General features: G+C 38.7%; 1 protein-coding gene across 2 annotated transcripts in view; it reads right to left on the bottom strand.

Moving 5' to 3' along the window:
- Window positions 1-24,153, bottom strand: part of LOC111578446 (collagen alpha-1(XXIV) chain) — a 97,272-nt gene that overhangs the window by 14,373 nt on the left and 58,746 nt on the right. For both annotated transcript variants that reach the window (XM_023285266.3, XM_055018233.1), the window contains exons 25-46: window positions 23,815-23,868; window positions 22,498-22,551; window positions 20,384-20,437; window positions 19,143-19,196; window positions 15,761-15,814; window positions 15,530-15,574; window positions 14,132-14,176; window positions 10,773-10,826; window positions 10,004-10,057; window positions 9,797-9,850; window positions 9,582-9,635; window positions 8,189-8,242; window positions 7,662-7,769; window positions 6,965-7,018; window positions 6,289-6,396; window positions 5,540-5,593; window positions 4,773-4,826; window positions 4,566-4,622; window positions 3,560-3,613; window positions 2,340-2,393; window positions 1,913-1,966; window positions 506-559 (exon numbers count right to left, since the gene is read on the bottom strand). In XM_023285266.3, the coding sequence (XP_023141034.3) occupies window positions 506-559; window positions 1,913-1,966; window positions 2,340-2,393; window positions 3,560-3,613; window positions 4,566-4,622; window positions 4,773-4,826; window positions 5,540-5,593; window positions 6,289-6,396; window positions 6,965-7,018; window positions 7,662-7,769; window positions 8,189-8,242; window positions 9,582-9,635; window positions 9,797-9,850; window positions 10,004-10,057; window positions 10,773-10,826; window positions 14,132-14,176; window positions 15,530-15,574; window positions 15,761-15,814; window positions 19,143-19,196; window positions 20,384-20,437; window positions 22,498-22,551; window positions 23,815-23,868 (1,281 nt within the window). The remainder of the gene's footprint in view (window positions 1-505; window positions 560-1,912; window positions 1,967-2,339; window positions 2,394-3,559; window positions 3,614-4,565; window positions 4,623-4,772; window positions 4,827-5,539; window positions 5,594-6,288; window positions 6,397-6,964; window positions 7,019-7,661; window positions 7,770-8,188; window positions 8,243-9,581; window positions 9,636-9,796; window positions 9,851-10,003; window positions 10,058-10,772; window positions 10,827-14,131; window positions 14,177-15,529; window positions 15,575-15,760; window positions 15,815-19,142; window positions 19,197-20,383; window positions 20,438-22,497; window positions 22,552-23,814; window positions 23,869-24,153) is intronic.

The following is a 24,153-nucleotide window of genomic DNA, read 5'->3' as shown; positions in this document are numbered from 1 at the left end:
CTGTGTCAGCACTAGAGAATGGTCTGGCTGCACCTCATTATCATTCTGCTACAGGAGAAAAAAAACACCCTGGCTAATTTGTATTTCTTTAAACCAACCATTTCTACTTTGCACAGAGATCATTTATGAATCAGTGCCCAGTATTTTGGTAGATCTGTGCTCAGTTTGTGTATTCTTCCTGTTTTGACTATTCTTAGAATGTATCCCTTTTTAAAAATGTATTTTCTTGAGGTGAAACACCAGCTATTGTGATTATTGCTGATCATGCTAGTTAAACAGTTCTGTTAATGTTAAAATAACATAGTACTGAATGGTAATGCATAGAAGTGACGTATTCTTAAGCGGCATGATATTATTAGCTCTGCTGCCACGAAATATTTTGGTGGTGATAAAGGTACTAAGCTGTTTTCTCATGCCATCACACAGAATAAAAAAAGTCCTTAGTCCTAAATTATACTGAAGTTGTTGTTTGTCTTTCATTTGGCTGAGGTGTTGTGATACTCACTTCAGCGCCAGGAGCTCCAGTCAGACCCCTTCCTCCTTTCTTTCCTGCTGCACCCTAAAAAACACAACATGAAAGACAGAACATGCATGAACATTCACAAAACACAAAAGGACATATATTACACACTACTCCAACTAAAACGTTAAATCACATTGTACAACGCAAGTCTTAGGGAGAACACACATTCAGGACTATTTCTAAACTTTACTTGGTCCAGACAGTCAAAGAAATGTACACATCTGTTAACGGTATATGCAACAACTCAAATGGTATTCAGCTATATCATACTGAGATGTCTGAAGTTTGAGTAAAATACCTGTCAGAAAACATAACTTTCTATAATACATACATACATGCATGTTACACAGCCATAACAGCAAAACACATTAAAATCTATTAAGGGTCGATAGTTATTTATGCACAGTCCCAGAGAGATGTCTTCCAAGGAATGTTTTACCAAAGCACTTAATCTGAAACAGCCACGCAGGAGATTTCAAATGTTTCCAGGCAGACTGCTGCGATATCATTGTTTTTAAACAGATGGCTACACATGTTGCATGTGAATTTACAGCATAAACTCAGTTTGAACTCACGCCAAGCAGAATAAATGAACAGAAATGCTCCCATAGTACGTGAACTGGTTATATAATCACTCTCCCATACAAACTGTTTCACATGTGGAGGAAAATCAGTGATATCTGGAAACCTGTGATACTGTACTACTAAAAGGTTATGTGGAACCTCATCAACAAGGTTCAAACTGTTTCACAAGGGAAATTGAGTTATGTAATGAGAAGACGTGAGACAAGTTTAAGCATGTGCAAGAACGAGACAGCTAAAAAAGCCTGTAACCTGCAAGTTCAGGAAAACATGTTTTACTGAAAGATACTGAAGATGTATTTAGAATCTAAGGATCAAATAGCAAAAGCAATGTATCTTTGATAAACATCAACGATAAAGAGTTACAGGAGAAGAACTATGCTTTCATGGTGACGATGAAAAGTTGTATTTTCCTAGTTGCTGCCCAAATCTCAGTGTAGTGCCCAACCTTTTTTTCTACTTGGTTTAAGATGGATTTAGCTTCTTCTCTTTTTACTAAAACTCCACCCTAAATGAGCTGAAACCAACAAGCATGACAGACAGGCCCAAAAGACAAACAACTCACAAATGTTGCATTAACATAATCATGTGGCAACCTGAACAATGATTTAGTCCAATGTTTGTGGTTGGTCTCATTCATGGAGACAAACTGAGGCAGGTTGTCTTTTATCCAGTGATGGGATGTAACATTTGCAAAGTGGAGAACAGATTTAATGACTTATAAGGCTCTACTTTATTGGCGCATGAATGAAAAAAAAAAAACAAAACAAAAAGCTTGCTTCACTAACAATATTTGCACAGACTCACCAGAGCTCCTATTTCTCCTTTTGGGCCTGGCTCTCCAGGGAAGCCTGGTGATCCCTGCACAATGCAAGAAAAAAGACAAACACAGACACGCAAAACATGAGGAATTACAAGTTTCTAATCAAATAGATAACAGCCTAATCGTAGTCCATTCATACTTTTAGGACGTAAAGGTCTCTTAAGTTACCTACCGTCTTGTCACATTTACATATTTTGCATATTCAGCCTCCAAGCTGTAAGGGTGTGTGTGCTGTTTTTTCCTTTCCAACGCTTTCTTAAAATCATTTTACATCACTGTTTGCAGTTTATAGGTGCTCCACTAAAAATACAAAACCTCTAGTAGGATGATTTTAACACGTGGAGCAAAGATATGCAAAAAGCAACAAAGTACTATTATTTATATACTGTAGCAACTGAAAAACAGACTCACCGGTGGGCCTTGTGGTCCGACAGCCCCACGAGATCCAGTGGTACCAATATGGCCCTGCGACATAATTTCAATGTATGGTTATATTTTTCTCTTCAATTTTTAATCCTTATCAGTGCTGATATGTCTACAAGGCCTTTGTCATTTTAAGACAAACGACATACATGTCATTGTCCTCGTTTTTACTCAGAGAAGAGCATTACGGCCATCGTCATGTTACTGTGTGTATCATCAGAGCCCCATTTCCACATGCAGTACATGTCACAATGTCAGGCTCCACGAGATCAAAGCAATATACTCTGGTTTCTAAGCCACGTTTTCATGTATAATACTAAGACAGGCCACAGGTTGTTCTTACTAAACAGGAGCTATAAATTATCCACTCGAATGAACTGCAACAAAAGCCAAAGTGACATCTTAAGGTATCAACATTGGCACACAATTGTCAAACTAAGTTTTAGGTTTTATGATTTTAACCCCTAGCTGGAGACAGAAATGGATCAAAGATTATTATGATTCCTAATATCACTGCATTTACAACTTACAGTTGCACTTAGTGCAAATGTTCCCCAACAGCTTTAGCCACAGTATGAGGTACAGTATAACTAATTTGTGTCCAAGAAACAACACAGTTAAAATATTTACTCTGTACTACAGCAACCAAGTGTACTTCTATATTTCAGCAAGATTTTTTTGAAAGGATGCTTTGACACTTAGGGCATCCTCAAGTTTGGGTAATTATACTGTTTTTCCTTTAATCATTAAATGAATACAATGAGGTATAACAGATTTACAATGAGAAGCTACACATTAGTAAATCAAAAGACAAACATACTGATAATCAAACAGTTTTGTTGTATCTTTAGTTTTTGTAGCAACATACCACATTTGTAGATCTGTTTAAAGACGTGTGAATGCCAGCTCGGCAAAAAACGAAAGAAAACACACACAAAAAACATATACAACCTTGGTTGTACTGTGAATGTGTGCTTGTGTGTGTATTGTTTTTGAGAACAAAGAGTCCATGTCCTGAAAGTGACAACATCATCAGATTTTCTCTGCCTTATTGGTGGGAATGTGATATTCCTCTCCAACCTGTGTGGTCTACCCGTGTTTGAGCCAAGCAGTGTTTCAGGAGAGCATCAAGAGCGTGAAGAACAATCAAGCAGATAAGCACCCTGACTGTGTGATGTGTCTCATGTTAATTTCATGGTTTTGTCTACCTGATATCCTTCATCCCCTGGCTCTCCACGTTCTCCTCGTTCTCCCAGAGGCCCCTGTGTAGACACAAATGCACACACATGAACACACCTACTGTATATGCATGTCTTCCTCTGACCTTCACAGCTGTTCAGCAATTTATTGACAGTCATTTCTCAAGTCAACACACATGAAACATGTTCTATAGATGTGGCCTATGAGCCTTGCATTCACACAGTCTTGGTCAGGGAAAAAAAACACAGAGGCTGTCATCGTATTGCTCATACTATGCACTGCAATTCTGTGCCAACTTGAGAGTCCAACACAATGCATATGACAGTTTACTATCTATATCAGTGCAGACAGACAGTGACCCTGACTGTACAGGCAGTGTAGGCCTGTCTCAGTGCTGGGAAATGTGTCTCAGAGTACATAATAATCACAGTACTGTATTACTGTAAGCTTGCCCAAGCTGTTAAGACTCTTTGATATATCCTGATCCTCTTTTGATATGACTTTCTTGGCAATTGGTATTCCTGTGAAATATGCAGAATTTTTGGGGTAACTTAAGGTGAATCACAGACACTCTACATCTTGTCAAAAGAAAAACTGTTTTGGACAGCTTCACAATGACGCTGTTTTAGTTTTCACAATGGAACATTTGTGTTCATAACAGTTGTGTGATGAGACCTCTATTTTATAGTGGCTCAGGAAAGAACACAATCAAAGCTCAGTTTTCATTTTACCCTGAAGTGTAAAAACCCTCAACAATTATTTTTTTTCAGTAAATGCTCAGTCTGGACACACGTTGATAATCGGTTCCATGTGCATGACAGATTTCAGAACAATGAAAACAGTGATACATTATTATCAATCTGGTCAGACAAACAATGAGTGTATTTGGTAGTACAATCAGGAGTTGTTTAGGATTAGCCGTTACTTCCAGTGTCAATCTGGTATTTAAATGGCTTGGGTTAAACAGAGCGAGGAGTGTTCAGAAAGGAGAGTTTAAAGGAAAGCAAGACCTACTGGTTCACCTAAGGGCCCTGGTGGTCCTGGGGTCTTATTGTCCTCGCCTGGGTAACCCTGGAATGTAGCAACAACATACAATCACACATACATAGATGCTGACAAGATTGTGCAGTCAGACAATACACTGAGGCACTTCACATGCACCTACCAAATCACAGAATGGAAATATTTGCATTTCAGATGCTAGTTCAGGTATCATATTACCTTTTCACCTTTTGGCCCTGGTGGTCCAATCGACCCTGGTTTGCCAGAGTGACCCTAAAAAAAGAAGGAAATTCATTATTGTATATAAAAAAAGCCATATTACTTCCATTGGCCAGCTGCAGCATGTTTCTCTGAGAAACATGAGTTTATCTGTGAAGGCTATCAGCATGTTAATCAGAAGTGTTTGATATAAACAAAATTCCTTGTAGAGCAGCTCTTATATTCTGTCAACTAAGGATTTGTGTTTTGGCACAGACTCAGAAATCACTCCGCAACCTGAGGCAAGTATGAATGAGTCTGAAAGGCCTTAAATACATGCATACACACATTGACAAAAAGGGACAAAACGAATTTGAGGTACACTATTCAAGTTATGCAATCTAATGGCAGCATTGTTGGCACTGACCAGACAGTGATGTTGCTCTTAGAAGTTAGAATGGAGGCTTCACTGCATTAAATTCCACTTCTGGTTTTCATTTGTGAAGTATCTGTAAAAGTTATTTTCCTTCTTTTTGTTTTGGAGAACCAAGGTTTTTCTCTACAAAAGGTATTTCACAACTAATGATTCTATTTTGTATGAAAAGACCCCAGTAACTGGTAGCATAGTGAGATGAGCTGAAATAAAACTGTGACTAGAAGCATCCGTGTTTATGTAAGTAAAAAGATGTTTGTATAAGTTGTGTGTGTGCCATATGTTTTTGTACATTATGATTAAGTGTGTACAGTTACAAATAGTTCTCATAAAACTATAGGAAGCAAAAACTCACGGGATATCCTGCCAGTCCTGGTTGTCCCTCTAACCCCATGACTCCAGGACGTCCCTAGAAGCAAAGCAGAACATGTACACAAAATAAGGCAGTGAGTCAGTCTTGGTGATTTTGTTTGGATATTTATTCTCTAGTTCAGACAAATATAACCTTGGCCTTGAAAAGACACATGTGCAACTGAATTTTGATACCATAATTGCTTTACGACAGGAATATAAATCCTTTCTCCACAGTTGTTATAACATAGTCTAGGTTACGCTGCCTAGAAGGAAGCTATCTTCCTCTGTAAAGAGTAAAAATGGATGCCTTCCTCTTGGCTTTACTCCCTCTTGTCTTGCCCACTCTCAGGCCTTGTTGCTCTGCTTTTCAAGTCTTAACACAAGAAATATAATACATGAATGAATAAAATCTCATATCCCTTTTTATTTAAGTATATGGATGTATTAAAAACACACAATAAAAAAACTAGACTATATTTCTTCATGCACTAAAGAAAAATTATGAGATGTCGTTTTCTATATCAATCTAACTGGCTCCATGTTTAAACCATAATAATACTTAAGAAATCAAAATGCAGTGGGGATGCAGCAGTTTCTTTGTTGGCTTAGGGCTTCAAACTGTGCCAGATGGCACTCAATCACTCACACCTTTACAATGTCCTACACATAAAACACTAAATATGTTTACATTTCTCCTTCCCTTTTCTCTTGGACAATGTGAAAGCAAAGACAGAAATAATGGCAACTAACAGGTGTGCCTCGAGTTCCCCTGGCACCTTTCAGACCCGCCTCGCCTGGCTGGCCGATGTCTCCACGAGAGCCAGTCTCCCCAGCTACACCTGGAGGACCCCTTTCTCCCTGGAAAGATTCAAAATGTCATGCGAGGGTAAAACACAGCAACATTCACAAAAAGGCAATATAGAGACTATCCTTTAACTATAAAGTCAGCATTCACCTCCTTTAACAGTAGGAAGCATCCATTCTCTACAACTGTTCTTAAGGGGGAAAAAAAACACACACACTCACCTTTTTAAGATCGCTCTTAATGCTTAACTGTTTTATGCTTTCAAACCTGCTCCGTTTTATTTGCCTATTTTTTTTCCGCTACTTGCCTGTAAAGTGCCTTTGAGTGCCCAGAAAAGTGCCATACAAATAAGATGTATTATTGTTATTATTAAATGCATAACAGAATATTTGTCTTTACTACTGGGTGCAATAACTTGTTTTATTTCTGAAAACAGAAGTCAAAAACCTCAGAGTTAGCTGACCAAAATCATGATCTTTTAGACAGCCGAAACAAAATGATTCTTTAGTTCTCTATAACCACTTTAATATCAAAGGGCATTGACTGTGTCTTTCTGCTCTGCGCTGTTTGTTGTTGGGAAATATACTGTCTTGAAAAAGTGGTGATGAACAAAGTCCTTACTTTCTTTCCATGCCGACCTCTGTTCCCTGGTGGACCCAGTTTTCCTTCGTTTCCCTGTAAAACAACACTCATTAAATGACATACATGTTCTGATTCAGCCATATGTTTGGTTCTGCATCTCTTTGTTGCCTGCTGATCAATTAAACACCACCCAGGAGATCACAATACAGCAGCAGTTTTTCCAGGTATTATCAAAGAGTATTTTATATCCAGAGACTAACAGTTCATAATCTATATTGTTGTTTAAAATCAAGCTCTTCAGCTTACATTTTTTAATCTGGGCAAAACAGAGCTCTGTATCTGTAACTTGAAGTACCCTTTCTTACTGACAGTCATGACCTTCTTACCCCTCATCACCCAGAGCTATATCTGGCACTGTATGTGAAACCAAACAAGCCTTAGGAGACGGCTTTAACTGAAAGCTATCAGACATTGCTAACATCTATAATCCATGATATAGTACCTTTGAGTGACCCTGTAGCAAAAAGTCTTTGTTGAAGAGAAGGCTGACCCCTACTGGGATACAAGTGCATTGTTTAAGAGATCTTTGTTTCTGTTAGTTGCAGGTACTTGAAATTCTGAGCCAGTGTCACAAATACTGAGCTTCATTTTTTTCCCCCTAATTTAAAGTAAGGTTGTCTATATAAATTTTTGCATCATCTACCCACCGAACTATAGAAACAACAAATTAACTTACACGAAAACCTTGTTTACCAGGCTGTCCCGGAGGTCCTAGGGGCCCAGGGTCTCCTTCTGTCCCTTTGTCCCCTGGTTCTCCAATTGGCCCACGCTCACCAGGCTCACCCTGATAGTGCGATAGAGACACAGAACCAGAGTGACAGACACTTTAGTGATATATAATAGGTTTCATATTACCAACACACAGGTCATTGGGTCAAACAATCCAGAATTTAATTAAAGACATTAGTGAAACTGATTTCATTTTCTCTATTTCTTTTGCAAAAAGTAATATCCAACTCAAATCTAAAGTGAAATTAGGTAGACTGGCATGATTGGTGTATATAGTATTATTCAGCACATGACCTGCCTTTATGTTTTTACATTCTGAGCTATTCTCTGAATAAACTAAAGCAAATCAGTCTATTCAAACCCCCCATTCATGCCGTCAAATGGTGAACCCCACTACAAACAAATCAATAACTCATTTTAGCTGCTTGGCGGATTTTGGAGAAGTCAACAAAAATTAGGATTTTCCATGTTTACCTTGGCTCCATCTTTCCCTTGAGGGCCGTCTTCACCAGGAGGACCAGGACGACCCTATAAACAGATCACAATTTATAACAAAACCTCTTCACTGCTGTAGAAAGTGACAAACAAACACAGGAGCTGAGTAGTTTCCTCCTCAAGGCCAGCTTTTGAAGAACTGTGCAATTGTTATTTTCGTATTATTGTTATTGCAGATTGTTTTGGCTCCATTTGTCCAATTTTGAAATGTATTGGTGTGGCGAAACACATCTATCCACTGCTATTTGAACTTTTATTGGAACTACTACAATCTGCCACAACATTAAAACCAGCTGCTCGATGTTTTGTTAGGTCCCCATCATGCTACCAAAACAGCTCTGACCTGTCAAGGCTTGGACTCTACCAGACATCTGAAGGTGTCATGTGGTATCAGGCACCAAGATGTCAGCAGCAGGCCTTATAGGTCCTGTAAGCTGTGAGGTAAGACCTCCATGGATTGGACTTTTTCCCAGCACATTACAAAGATGGCAAATCAAATTGAGATCTGGGAAACTTTGGGGCCAAGTCAACACCTTAAGCTCTTTGTCACGTTCCACAAACTATTCCTAAACGATGTTTGCAGCGTGGCCCCAGGTCTACGCAACACACGTGTCCAGTCATCCACATGATATACAGGAAAAGATGACCACCATCTCCCGCTGCTATCATCATTTTACAGTTCTGACACTCATGGGCCAATCGTAGGCGCTATCAACTATGTACAGGGGTCGGGGTCAGCATCAGCACTGGTATTCAGTTCTATATGTAACAAGCTATGATATCATAAGAATTTCCATTTTATTGTCATTTGGGCAAACCAACCCAATACTGAGTGCACTGAGTGTGTTTGAAGTCACAGTGAAGGATCATGTCAGAATTAAAAAGCAACTAAAGACTGGACTGAAAAGCAGGGGTTCAGCCCCCTCTCTGGCAGAAAGTTTCACTCTGTCCTCAGTAAATTTCTATTGGGAGAAACAGCTAGGCTGCAAAACAGTTATCTTTGTCCAGCTGTAGACTGCCAGACAAGATGACAGAATTCCAGTGGACAGAGTAGACAGACATCATCTAATTTCTTTAATCTTCCAACATTTATACAATTTAAGTAAATAAAAGTGCACTGTGTTCTGTATTTGAATAACTTTATTAAAGAATGTTCAATCTAATTCTATGGACAGTGCAGAAAGATGAGATTCAAGCAGTCCAACTTCTATTGATATAGTTCATCAGACAAAAACAGTTCCATCGTTCTGCTTTCTTCTGGCTGGAGAATAATGCATTCTTTTAAGAATGAGGGGGAGTAAATATACAACTGGGTTAGGTTTATCCAAACACAAGGAAGGAAGGGATTAGTGGAGTGTTTGTAGTCACTCACTCTCATTCCCTCCTGTCCCTGCTCCCCTTCAGGTCCTGGAGGCCCAGCATCACCCTGCAGGGAGACAAAACACAACACAGGGCTGTTTGGAGGTCAACACACACTTATACTGGCCTCAACACTAACCACTGATGCTTCAGACAATGTAATATTATAATCAGCTGCTGTTTCAGTCAGACCACAAAAAAAATAAAAAATAGGAAGGTTGTACTGACCTTTGACCCTGGTTCTCCAATGGCACCTGGTTCTCCCTCTATACCTGGCAGACCCTACAAGGATGGCACACAGACACAAAGGGCATGAGTAGCGTTTATTTGAAATGCACAGTTTACACTGGAATGCCAACTATAAAACCCAACATCAACTAATAATGAGTTGCTAAGTAGTTCTAAATACTTAACATATAATAATATCTAAAATACCTCAGATCCTTGCTCTCCATCAGGTCCAGCCTCTCCAGGAGGTCCTTTGGGCCCCTGAAAGAAAAGTAACAATCATATGATACCTAAAGATCACTGATTCAATGATACAGTGATCCCATTATTGGACTTGCTAATCTCACCACATCAAGAAAAAAACATTGGAACGAGCATTATACAAATCTGTAGCATAAAGTGGCAAAACATACACATACAATTAAATGTATTAGTCATTATAAAAAGAAAGCTAAGAGCTGAGAATGTCTGGAATAAGAGGACTGAAAAGCAGCCAAACACAAGATGAGACCCATAAGGTAAACCATGCCCGTAGCATTATTGAAAGCGCTCACCCTAATAAATATCTGTATCTGATTGTTTGACATTCTTTATGTCCCGGAGGAGTTGGCAGATTTCCAGGAAAAATCAAGAATTTGAAGACTAATCCAAGAAGGGAGGCTCACAGTAGGGAGCTTTCAGGTGCGAGGAATGCAGAAGGAGAAAGCAAAAAAATAAAAATAAATAAAAAACCTAAAAGATTCCAAGTTTTCCTCCAAAACAGCTCAATTTCTGGTTTGGTTTCTGCGGAATTTATTCAATAATTCCAAACCCCAGAGCTTCTTTCTCATGAAACTTTTGTAAGCAATTATGATTCTCTGCAATTCCCCCACAGTCATTACAGAGCCCAGTCATGTCAGTTTCCACAGCATGCGGTTTGTTTGTAGTTTCCTGAAAGAACCACATCAATGCAGCAGTCAGAAGACAGCATACTTACTGGTTCACCTTGGGGCCCCCTCTCCCCGGTGCTGCCTGGAATACCTGGTTTACCCTGGAAAAACACACACAATAGTGAGCTTGCTTCGGGGATTCATTGGTATAATTACAGAGAACAAGCACAGGAAAACTCGACTTTGTTCATGGTCTTGTTTTCATTATCATTTCCAGTGTAACCACAAACATGATGAGTAAGCTAATATTTCAGGGTTGCCTGACACCTACAGACACAACACAGAAACTCTTTGATGCAACACAAACAGATTCGCTTTCCTGCAATATCAGATCTATTTGTTGTAGTCCAAACACTGGGTTGCCAAGTTTAGACAAGACCCCCTAATTGGAAACAGTGTGTAATACAACACTGACAGTGGACACTACTTTCATGTGTGTAGGAGGTAGATGGCTGAGTGCCAGAGTTAGATGTGATAGCAGTGAGTTCAGTAGCATCCGGCATGAGCTGTAGGACTAATTAATTTGTATATTGTACTGTGAAACAGTAGAACATAACTGATTATAATTAATACTCAAATAACTTTAGCTTCGATTGAATAGATATGACAGTATGGAAACTATTTAAATGCCTCAAGCTCAGTATCAAATGTTGCAGACAAGACCATATGTACAGAGACCTTATGTAAGTGTGAAGCTAAATCAACTGGGAAAAACAAAAGCAACAACAAAAATAAAACAAAAAACAAAAAAACACCAAGCACTCATGCAGTTCCCCATCATAGAAAAGGCCACTGAGAATAACGACCACAAATTAGTGTTGAAAGATTTTAGGGAAAGAAAGAGATTTATGGAAATTATAGTGTAACTACAAGTCCAATTTTAATAAATTGCTTTCAGCACTGAGCTGAATGGGCTCTGACATCACAGATAGCAATATTTTCAACCGATCAGTCAGTGATTTTTAATGAGAGCAGAGGGATGAGGACTCAGGCATGACAAATTTTAAGGGACATTTCATCAGACACAAGATGGCGCTATGACTCCAGAGGTGAACGGTGGAAATGTTGCTGCCTTTTGCAGCCAAAGAAGAGGCAGTAACGAAAGATTAATATTCTCAAAGTAGTGTGACTGACGATAATTCTGAAGAGTGACAAGTCTTCTTCACTGGACAACAGGCAACAACAGCAGGTCTAACAGGTACTCTATGCAGGAACTTCTCACTGGGAGGTGGAAATCAGGACTGTGGCTGAAACTTACAGCAACTCAGTAAAAGGTCACAGCTAGCCCCAAGTTGTGCATATTTTTTTGTCCAAAGCAGTGTATGGACATACTGTAAATATGTTGGTGTACAGATGGCTATCTGAGAGTAAGAGCACAGGCCTGTACATGCCTTTGTGTTGGTTTCTGTTTTTTGTTGTTTTTTTTTGTGTGTGTGTGTGTGTGTGTGTGTGGCTGTTAAAAGTAATGACCAACAATCCTGAAATGTATAATGCTAAGCCAATACTTGAAAATGCAAAGCAAATCATTTGTCATTGGAACACAAGTCAAACAAGCGAGGAAGAGTCCAACACTGCATGTTGCACTGCTGCAGGTGGTAGTTTGTAAATCCAACCTTAAAAGGATGGCACAAACAGCACTATAGCATAAACACAGTGGATATTTTGTAATGATCAGCATCTGACACGTGGCTTTGCTTTTGGATCTGTTTTTGTCTATAAAGTTCCTACCATCTGTGAAACATCAGTTATTGTATCCATTTACTGTTCAAAAGCATATCAAAAGTACAAACTATAATTTTCTTAATTGCCAAAACCAAACAAAGGGCTTAAAGTTGCCAAAAACCTGTCTATGGTTTGTAACTAATATAGGAGTCAGCCAATACGCTTTTTAAGGAATATGCCAGTACTGATTCTTAGTAAATTAGGAGACACATAAGCCATTTTGAAACCAGTATCTTTTGCAGGATATAAATGCTTTTCTTTATTACTCTATGTCACAAACATTCAACTAGGGGAGTTTTGCTGTTAAAACTGTGGTATATCTCATAACACTGATACTTAAAGTTTGTTTAAACAAAACATTGGCTTACATTGTGACACCTGGACTGAATGTAAACTTGATCTGCTTGCAGGTTCAAATAGAACTCAAATGTGTTTTTCAGCCCTGAAAATTGTATGTCTTTCTCATTTACTTATTATGTTATTAGGGCTCAAAAATGCTGGAAAAAGCAAGGTGAATTAAAAAGTTAAAAATTTCAACCCATCACATCTTCTTTAAGGAGGTTCTTTAAGGGCCTCAGAAACTCAGAAAATATGTGTAGTATAAAGGTTAAAAAAATGTGTGGCTTCATCAAATATACTCGAGTTATTAAACAAAAACGAAAAATCACCTGACTTTGATGGAGTCAGGTGGGACTGTTTTTTTAGTTTTTGGTTAACTGTAATTTGTAAATTACCCCAATAAGGGCTCAGTAAAATTTATGTCATCTTATCTTATTATATATGGAATGTTATTCATTTTTAAATGAGGTACAATCTACACAAAGGAGGCAAAGAATTATTTTTAAAATAATTATAGCATACAATACAATCTACAGTTTCATTTAGCAGACACTTTTATGCAAAGCAGCGTACATCTGAGAGTAGATACAACACCAGGTATGTAGGCGGGGCAGCACTAAGGGCCTAGTCTAAGGGTCCTCACTGGACTACTGCAGCCTGGTCAGGATCTGAACCACTGATCTCTTGAACCAGAGTCAGGGGTGTTAGTCACTGAGCTATCCAGCTGCTTTAGCATAGTTTCAGCTATGTTCTTATGCTGTGCTCATCAAAACTGTATGTCATAAAAAAACTGAATTTTAGATCTGCACGCTGAACGAAAACCTTGTACCAACAACAGATGAGTAAAGCCATTGTTATACTTTTGTGGAACTGCACACAGACGTTTGCAAACACCAAGAATACACAGTTGTTATCATACTATTTTCCAGTCTGCTTGGAGTCCACTTGGAAGACTCCATTTCATACATGTGTATTGTTGCCCTGGTAGGGTAGTCACTGGGCAGAACTGGGTGAATGAAATTTACATCATACAGACCTGAGCTGACCTTTGCGCACTCAGACATGGAGAGTATAACACCAGCATAAGAAGGATCACACGCATATTTAATGAGAGTAGAAGCACCACAACTTCCACTCACTTCCTACCACAACTTCCTCCAGGTAACTTTATTGGTGCAAATATTTAAAATATTTATATATGATATAGGTGAAAAAGGATGCAGACATGTTTTACAAGTTTGTCTGCTCTGCTGTAGACACAGTGATGCGTCCTGTAAAAGTGTAAATGGTAATTAAAGCTCTGGAAGAGAAGAAAGAAGAAAGAAATGGGTTAACAATTACTTACAGGCTTCCCAGGCGAGCCTCTCTCTCCTGGACTGCCAGCCTTGCCCTTCAAAGACAGAAATCAAAATTTTATTTAATGATGAATGTGGAGTTTAAATCAACCCAACTAATCTCCATTTATCAAAAGAATGGTGACAATATGATACACTTGCACGTCTGATGGTGATTTTGTGTGCTGGGTTTTGTAGATCTTATATTCATTGCATGTCAACATTTTTATTTTATCTGATTGCTTTGTTTTCATTACATGATTGTTTTGTTTTTATCCGTTTTTTCTCTTAAATGTAGCATTTTGAGATTTTGCCTAAATGAAAAGTGTATTACAAATAAAATTTATGATTACTAATATTTTATTGAAGTTACTGGCGTCCTTGGTAGACAGGACAAATTTCAGGTATTTGAAAATTTCCCTCAGATAGAACAAAATGCAACTGTTACGCTAAAATGCCAGGTGTAACAATTTTAGAGATTTTAATGTTCACAAATGTGGCACACGCCATTGCAACACATTGTCTCCTCTTAAGTACAATGCTAATAATATTTTACCATTGTTTGATTTCAATATTTCAAGCCACAATGTCTGTGAGATACGGAAAATATAGCTAAATCAATACTTTAAAAAATAACACTGACCATAATATTATTTCTAAGATTTAAAAAAAAAAAAAATGACATTTTGAAATTTTCACATTAAAGCAACCATGCCAGCTGTGCCATCAATTACAAATATCCTTTTCCAGCTACTGCAGTCAACCTAAAAGCACAACCTCTGAAGAAGCATCACGTGCAAACACACAAGCATACAGCTTGCCTTTAAAATGATTGTGCTGATATATACTGAGTGCACATTTTGAAAAGAAGAGTTTTCAAATCTCTTCATGAAAACAAGGTATCTAAAACATTTACCTTTATCATGCTACTTCTTTACTTATTTGGCGCAGCTTTTCTTACTCTAAGCTGGCAGCGGTACATACGATTTGCATTTGAGTATAACCTGATACAGAGGCAAAAAAAACAAAGGCCCTGTCTGCAAATAAAAACTGATTAAAGGCCCACCAAGCATTTACAGAGGCCCGAGGGCTATGCTAGATGCTGGAAGAAATGTTTGAAATCACATGTGGTAATGACTTTTCCATGAGGCGAGTGTGCATCTTCAAAAAGGATGTACTTGTTAACTTGTTGCAGCTGGATGATGCCTATTTTATGGCACTGATTATTCCTGGCTCTGGATAAATGACGATACATATAAATTTGCCTTTTCATTTCAAGAACACAAAGTCTTCATCCAGAAATGTGTTAGACATAAAACAGCTACAGCATCCTAACCCTTCAGCAGTTAAAGGTAAGTATTTTAACTCCCTGTGTATAAACAGGGTACATTAATGTAAAGACTACTTACTATGAATCCTGGCTCTCCTTTTTGTCCAATTCCACCCTTTTCACCCTGCAAAGAAACCATTCATTTTCTCAAAAAAAATAACCTTTCAAGTATATGATACAATCCTGCAGATAATGCCAGCACTACTATCCTGGTTAATATACATTACGGAGGAGCCATTTCATGCAAAAACACTATATTTACTCAATCTGCACATAGTGATATTTTCAACAGGGTGATGTGAATGTTTACCTTGGTTCCCTCAGGACCTGGTTCTCCCAGTGGTCCATCAGGACCCCGAGGCCCCTGTGCAGCAGCAACACGAGACACACCTCGAAACATCACTAAACAATCAGCAGTATATCTGACATCACACACAAGCTGAGATATGTACAGTGAACAATGTAGTGAAATACCACCAGCAGCAAAGTAATTAGTCTGTATTCATGTCTGCTTGGGGGGTTTTCCATCGTGATGCCACAGCCCACCACCCCCACACACATTCCACAGGTTTCCCAGCATAGTAGCACACACACAAAGGGTGACGGAGAAAGAGCCATAAATACAGCCAGATATCCATCCCTTTTCGCCCCTGTCCACTCTTTCAGGACTTTTCCTCGTTCAGCGTATCATTCCATCTTGTCTCTCCTCTTTTATATCTTCCTTTGATGACCTTTCGGCTTCTCTTCTGCCTGAGCCTTTGGCTTTCAGTCAGACCCTCATCACTCTGCTCCCTTCAAGCTTCCATAAAGAGAAGGCTTTATCCATCTCTCCCTTTATTTCTTCCTGTAGTTTGCTTCTCCCACTCCAGTTCTGATTTAAAGGTCATGGAGGGAAATACTTCTGCCAAACTTTTGAGATGATAAATTCCCTTGTAAGTTGTGGTACGTACTTATCAGTGTTTAACAGATTTCAGCTTCTGGTAATAAATTTATGGCCCAGTTAGTCTGGGAGTACATCCACATTAAACTTGTCCAAAACTGCCTTCAAAGTGTGCAAGTCTGAGATGGCAACTTCAGTGTGTATGGGATAAACAGAGTATTTCCGGGATGAGTCAGCCGAGCCACTGCACTAAGGGACTGGGGTTGTGTGGCAGGAAACTTAAGACAAACTTTCGCAATCACAAATGCTCACTGTGATAATACTAAATGCAAATATAGCTAAACGCATAACATAGCTGTTGTAAAAACAAACAAAAATTATCTATGTTGATTTGGTCAGATAACACTACAAAATGAAATTTGGATTTCATCATTGCAGTGCAGCAGGTTTGAAGTGACTAATTAATGTGGTATATATGGGCTGTGATTAAATCACTATTTTATACTTATTCAGCCATCTGACAACAAAAACATAGAATATGTGGCCACAAAGAAAAAATGTAATTTGGCATAGACGACTGTTTCTGTAGCCTTGGCGTGTGTTGTGCTGCAGACAGTTATAATAACTTTCTGCCATCTCTCCACATTCTGCAGTCACACATTTTGAACATCAAAATAGCCGGATATACAGCACAGCTGTTGCCTTTAACCTGCAGCTGATTGATTTTGTCAGACACCCCAACCATTGCATATTGATTTGGTCAGCTGCTCTGTCTGTCTGACCTCCTACCAGATGTTGGCTATGACGCACAGTTTGGCTGTTTCAAGTGAGAAGAGAGTAAAGAAGAGATCAAGCCATATTTGTGGTTTTGTGGCATTTTACTGTAGACCAAGCTCTTTAATTGCTGTTCTAAAATTGAGATAGTTTAATGTAGACATACTCTGACAAGTAGGAAGCAAATGTTAACCATCAGCACTGTCTGTGCAGCTTGAAACCTTTACCTAAAGACAGGTAACCAATTGAACTAATGCTTATCTCCATTTAATTACGCGCATGACAACACACAGTTTGTCTACATGAATACTTCTAGAGCAGGTGAAGTTGAGGGGATGTGCTACCTGTTTTCCCACAAAGACAACTAGTTCTAGAAGTATTGCAGGTATGTGCCAGCTACAGATATGAAATAATTCTACTCCAGGTCATTGGTTCAGCTTCTTTCATTTTGTATTCTGCATTTATTTTTTTTGTCGAAAACAGTGTTGAGAAAGCAGCATTTAATTTCTGATATCTCTTCCAAAGACAACAGATAGATGGGAAAGATGTGTCTCTGGTCCATTAACTATATTATACCAGGACAACAGAGATAAATCAGAGATGAAGAGGAGGGAGGATTGGAGGATAACCATAACCTCCTTCAACAAGACAGGAAATGCAACCACATACTGACATGTGTGGATTACTGTAAACAACACAACTCTCAGCATGTTAACTGCTGCCATATGTTCTGGTTGGCAAAATGTTGAGTCTGAAAAAAGTAAGTGACCAAAAGATAAAAGGAGGTGATAAGTGATGATGTGTGAGAACGGAAAAAGTCTGGTAGTGTGTTATTACTGAACGGACTTCTTAGTACTTCATACCTACTTTCTTGAATTACCTGAAATGTACACATACTGAGCTAAAGGGCTTTAGCCATGACACTATCACGCAGGGTGGCACTGGAGCTAAGCATATGTATCGGTTTAGAAAAGGTGGAGCAAAGTAAATTTAAACAAAACTAGGGGTAAAGTGTCAAGACATGCTGCTATGTAGAACAAAGCAAAATGAGGGAAAAAGAAAGTGGCAGACATTGCCTTATAGCTCTGCAATGTCCTATGAGGACCTGAACACTCATGAGAAGAGAAACGTATTCCACGATGGCACAAAACAAACTACTACTTATCTAACAAACAATAGGCATTATCAGAAAAGGGAAGAGTTGGTAATAATATTCACATTTGAACAGTCGTCAATTAATTTTACAGACAGATAACACAGATAACAATTCTTCTCAATAGTAACACATGAAAAACATTGCAAATATTCAGACCCGTCGGTACGCTACGTTTTAACAGTTCAAACTACAGTTCAAGAACTACCAATGAATATAATGCTGCTATATTAATTGATTAACACTATATAATACTAACCCTAACCCTATTTAATAATGCATAAAAGTGTATTGCGTTTGGTATCACTGTAAAGAAAAAATTATTATTTATGTAACTTTTTGTACCTTATTGCTTGTTATTACTAAATTGTAATCAAATTTCCACCAGTGTTCAAACTAAAGCATGTTGTATCTCATCATTTGAGCTTCTTCAGACTATTTATTTCTGCTTCCTCAGTTGTTGCTGCTGCTGAACTTAAGTTGAAATTCTGAAAAAATCCAAGTAGCCTAGCCTCAGTTTCATCAGAATTTATCTTTAACTCCTAACCTGTAGGTGTCATTCTTGTCTCGGCCACACGGTGTCCCACCAGGATTATGCCATCTCATGCATTTCACATTACAATACTGACTTCTAACGAGATTCAGAGGGCCTTATAAATACTTGTCAATGCACCAAAAAAGGAGTTTAGGCCAAGTGGAAAGATAAGCATGTGTCTATTAACTGCTTTAATCTCTGGATTCTGGGATTAGAGCTGTAATGGGAAACAGACAAACAACAGTCTGACAAATTAAGTCTTCAAAGTTACTCTTTAATTGGAGTACGCACATATATAATTTATTAAGGAATGGAACAAATGACACCCAAAAGATAAAGACAACTCTTACCATTCTACCCTTTGACCCAGCAATGCCTGAAATTCCCCTCTGTCCCTGTGGACCCTGTGAGAAAATAGCAAGGCAGAAGGCAGAGGAGAGAAGAGAATGAAAATGAGGAAATTGAAGGTACACAGTAAAGTTTGAAGTCTTTTACAATATTACTTGCTCTGATGAAGTTAGGACAACTGAAAAACATAGTTCAAATATTTCGATTTAGAGTAAATGGGGCATAACCTTGCTATGCATTTTTTCACCCACATCCTAACTAGTCATGTGAACCATTGTTCTATAAGGATTTAAGCAGAACTGCAGAGCAATCGGTGAGTTAACATAACACTGTTTAAAAGTCTAGACTAAACTGTGGCAAACAAGATAACAGATTAAATCCCTCTCTCAAATTTTAGGTGTTTAAAACATTATGTAACAGTATTTGTAACAGTATGTTCCTCCAACTCATTTTAAAAGTTTGAATTAATCTTAAAATGCAGGCATTTATAATATCCAGAAATGGAGTACAGAAGATCAGATTTAATGCAACCAGGCTTCACAGTCATTACTAATGTGTGAAAATCCCCATTTGTATGAGACTAGTTTTACCTGGGGACCTCTGGATTTAAAATAAATGTGAAGAATCTCTGCAACCTTAATCCTGTGTAAACCCACCTTGTCTGTAATTTTAGTTAAGTAAGAATTTCACTGCCTTTCTCCTACCATATTTTGCCAACACAGAGGTCCTGTGATAATGTTTGACTCAGAAACTTTTTCTGTTTTTATTGCAAGGTTTTTGTTGTCTTTGCATCATTCTTCTGTCTCTTCCAAGAATAATGTGATTATGAAAGCTGTGTTGGTAATTACAAAATAAAGTTTTGACAAGCTTGGCATTTGGCTCATCTTGCTACACACCATGTAGCCCAAATTATAGAAAAACCACAATCTCAAGGATAATTAGATGGATGCCGTGCATGGCAGCTTGCAGCACGGAACATTTTGCTGTCTTTCAGCAGGCTCAACAGCTATTATGTGGCCGTTATTAAGTATATCCATGGATAATGTCAGTGAATTCAAGTAAAACACAATCCCCAGCAAAGTAAGTCAATGCAAAATAATATTAACAAATACCAGGCAGATGTGTAAGTAGTGAAGAATTTTCAATGCATGCAGTAAATGTGGATCTGCAGGGTCTTTTTGCATCAATATGCAAAGAACTGCAACTGTTTGTTATTACATGGTGGTGAAAATATAACACTTACAGGTGCACCTTGCAGGCCGATGTCTCCTGGACCTCCTGGCAACCCTGGATAACCCTTTACCAAAACAGAAAAAACGTAACAGTATAGAAAGGTAGACAAGAAGCCATGTCACTGTGAACAGCATCTACTGCTAAGTGGTTAACAAAGACAAATTACTCAAGCTATGCTGCACTAGTGCTTCATTTGTCATTGACTAAAGTGGAGCAACAGCACAGGAACAGTGTAAGACTATGTAGCATAAAGTGGCTACATCTGCAACTGGAAAGAATTACAAGTGTCCTGTAGAACTGTGTTTCATATTATATTGTCAGAATGTGCTCCAGGCCCTGAAGAAAAAAAGAGACAGCTGGATGCTGTGGTTCTCATCACCAACAACCACTGTCTTCCTATAATAATCTATAGGCAATAACACTACAATATAAAAGAGAGGTCAGTAATGACAAAAGTGACTGAGATTTGCCAGAAAATACAAATCCCTGCAAAACTGTCTTTAAATGGGAACAGAACTTCAAGATATGATCATTGTAGTGTGTCATGAAATAGCCTAAAGCCCTCATATGGAACTGCCATCCCTTGTTAAAGTGGCTACATTACAGCACAAACTGGTTCACACAAATCATGACAGCTGCTTGTATAAGTCACAAAGTGCTCTCTCTGTTAAACGAGCATGCACATACACCAACACACACACACACACATACAAGTGTGCACACCAATACAATCATTCAGTCATCTAACCATTCAGTCAGCTACCAAATTAATCATCCTCTCTTCCAGCCAAGCCAATCAGCCAGTCAGTCAGCCTGCTAGCCACTTAGTCAGCCAGATAGGTCAGGGTTGAGGCCAAAGCCACAGACATGGAGTAAATACAAGGCCCCCGGACAAAGGGATGCAAGCCAGCCTCTTTCTAAGAGTTACGCAGTATTACAGCAGACAGCAGAAACACTGCTGCACTGGACAACACCTTGTTTTTCCTCTGGAACACATTCTCCACAGTAGTAAATGAACAAATGTTGCAAAATTTAACAGATATTTATCAGACCCAGTTTAAAAACACTACCATGCTTTAGGATGACAACAAAATTCAGAGTCACTTTTATGCATTTTTTTCTACCACAAAATCAACGGGCACTACTCTCATGCAATCTTTAAAAGGTTTCACAATGTTCAGTGAAAAAAATAGTTTGTAGACGACATTGTTACCATATATGTCTTACATTTGGAATAACTTTTACATTAGGAAAATGTGCTTTTGCTGCTCCATTAAAAACCTCCTATTGCTTACACTGTATGCCACAGGAGTCCTTTACTGCTACAATCAGGTACAAGCAGAGTGACACTGGTCTGCATCTTTATTCAAATTCATGCAGAAGTGTAACATGGCACACAGACCGTTCAGTTTGTTAGATGTACTACAGGCAATATTTTTAACTAGACTTTGGGGGTCTTTAAAACATCCCCCTGATAAAAAAAAGAACTGAATAAAAATGCTACTACTGCAAAGACATGTGACAGGAAGAAAACAACAAAAAATGATCTTGGTGGACATGTAAGTTAAAAAAGCTCTTGCATGGCTTAACAGTGAGGCTATCTGCTGACATTTTTGTCATAAAGCCTTCTCCTGTTGGGGTTAGGAGGTTTTTGGTAGGTAAGTCTAGTCATTACATTTAGTCAACCACAGTGAGTGACTCCGATGAGTCACAGGCAAGAAAATCATCCCTATTCTCAACATAATTTAGCATAACTAACTGTGGAAAACAAATTTGACAGATTTTATTCAAAGATTTACATATACTAGAGTTGTAACAGGAGTCTGTAACTTTTCAGACATCTTGTAGTTCTGCTTTCATTTCCATGAACTAAACCCTACAGCTAAGTAACATCTGCCAAAACTCACAGCCAAAACTGCTGAGTGGTTCACTTTTATATTCATCATCAAGACACATAATTCGCTTAAAAAATTTATTTAACAAGTGTGTTTAAGCTCTGGTAGACTGTTACAGCTTTGCTGATGTCTTGGAAAACATTGTTCAATATATACTAGGCCTCTGAAGTGTACCAGCTCCTAGAAAAGATTCAGAGCTCTGCAGAATGTCCTCAGTAAATGCACTTACCCTTGGCCCCTTCTCTCCAACCGGACCTGTTGGACCTGCTGGTCCCCGGTCCCCCTGGTAAAAAATAACAGTAAAACAGAAAGAGAGAGCTGATTATTATACTGTGACCAATAACCCCAACACTGAAAACCCCAACACAGCTTCACATTTACACTTCCTAATAAAAGCCATGGAACTCTAGAGGAGTTTCATAAATGCAGAAGGTTAGAGTGACAGCTGGCTGAGTGGAGTTTAAAGCAAGCAGGTACTGTGGAACTCCTTTGGTGGCACTCTGCACAATGTTAAAAGGAAAGGCAACCCTGTGTGAGTAGTAAAGCTGACTAGGTCTTCAGTTTAACCCCTCCAACACTTGTGTCGGTGACGCATTAATCCCCTTTGAACTGTGTAACATTCATGACTGTACAAGTACCCTTCCAGTTCTTGTTGCACTTCAGTCAAACGGTGAGTGGAGTAGTTCAAAGGCACTGTGTCGGAAACACAAGTCTAAATCAAAGACATGGCAATGAATTAAATATATATAATGTTAAAGGAATTTGTGGGCTGTCAGGGTATGGCTGGTGCTGAAAGACTGAACCAGGAGGAGGATTTTGAGTAAGAAGAGTAGGAGGACAAGCAAGAATCTGACAAGCAGATGGCTTCCCATTACAAGAACATGTTCTGACAAATGGGCCTTCTGGATAGGAAGGAAAGGGCAACAGGCTGAGATAGTGGGAGTGAACAATGAAGATGGTAAAAAGGAGGTGTTTTGGGAGGTCTGTCAATAATCAACAGCCAGATTTTGCATGCTGCAGAATGGCATGTAACATTTTTCATTAAGCTGAGATGCAACAGAAGTCAAACGTGGAGACAGCATCTCAAGCATGATTGAATTGCCATTACAAATGTGCTGCTATTGCCTTTAATGTTTTAGAACTGAACATGGATTTAAATAAGCAAATGTATGAGATGCAAGTCAGCGCTGCCCATTGTCTAATGACACCAATCAGTAACAAGTAGGTCTTTGACATTAGTAGCAACTAAAGTTGTCTAAAGAGGCTTGTCAACTAATAAACTGAAATTTTCTTTTGAATCTACCCTGAAATACTTGCTTCGGCAGAGGGATGGGGGAATGAAAGACAGTAATGGTGACAAGGATTTGACAATATTGTTATTGATGTGGATGTGAGAGTGTTGAGTGTTTATACAAGCGTGTGTTCCGGGGCCTCTGGGGCCTCAAGCCATGGCTGCTTAGCATAGGCCTAATTATAGGGTCTGCCACTGACAAGCAAGCAGCTGATGCTGCCTGACAGCTTAATGACAGAGAAACACACTCTTCACCTTTTCACCGGGAACTCCTATCACCCCAGCTATCCCGATCAGGCCTATTGGACCCTGGAGAGGAGAGGAGAGACACTGTAAAACAAAAACACTTCACAAGAAATTACGTCAGTGTGAAGACCTGATCTTCGTTCATTAAAGGTTTACTTCTCAACATGCCATGACACCTGGAATGTAAGAGGTCACAGACTACAATGTAACACTTACGTAAGCAAAAAGCAGGAGAAACCTGCAGGTTGGGCTGAATACAATTTCACTGCTGCTACTTCTAAATAACACAGATTCACATCTTGACTCGTATAAAAAGCTAAAAATCTACAAAGAAACAAAGCAATGTAA

The sequence above is a fragment of the Amphiprion ocellaris genome, chromosome 2 (assembly GCF_022539595.1).
Source record: "Amphiprion ocellaris isolate individual 3 ecotype Okinawa chromosome 2, ASM2253959v1, whole genome shotgun sequence".
In the NCBI taxonomy this organism is placed as follows: domain Eukaryota; kingdom Metazoa; phylum Chordata; class Actinopteri; family Pomacentridae; genus Amphiprion; species Amphiprion ocellaris.
This window is presented reverse-complemented; position numbering and strand designations above follow the sequence as displayed.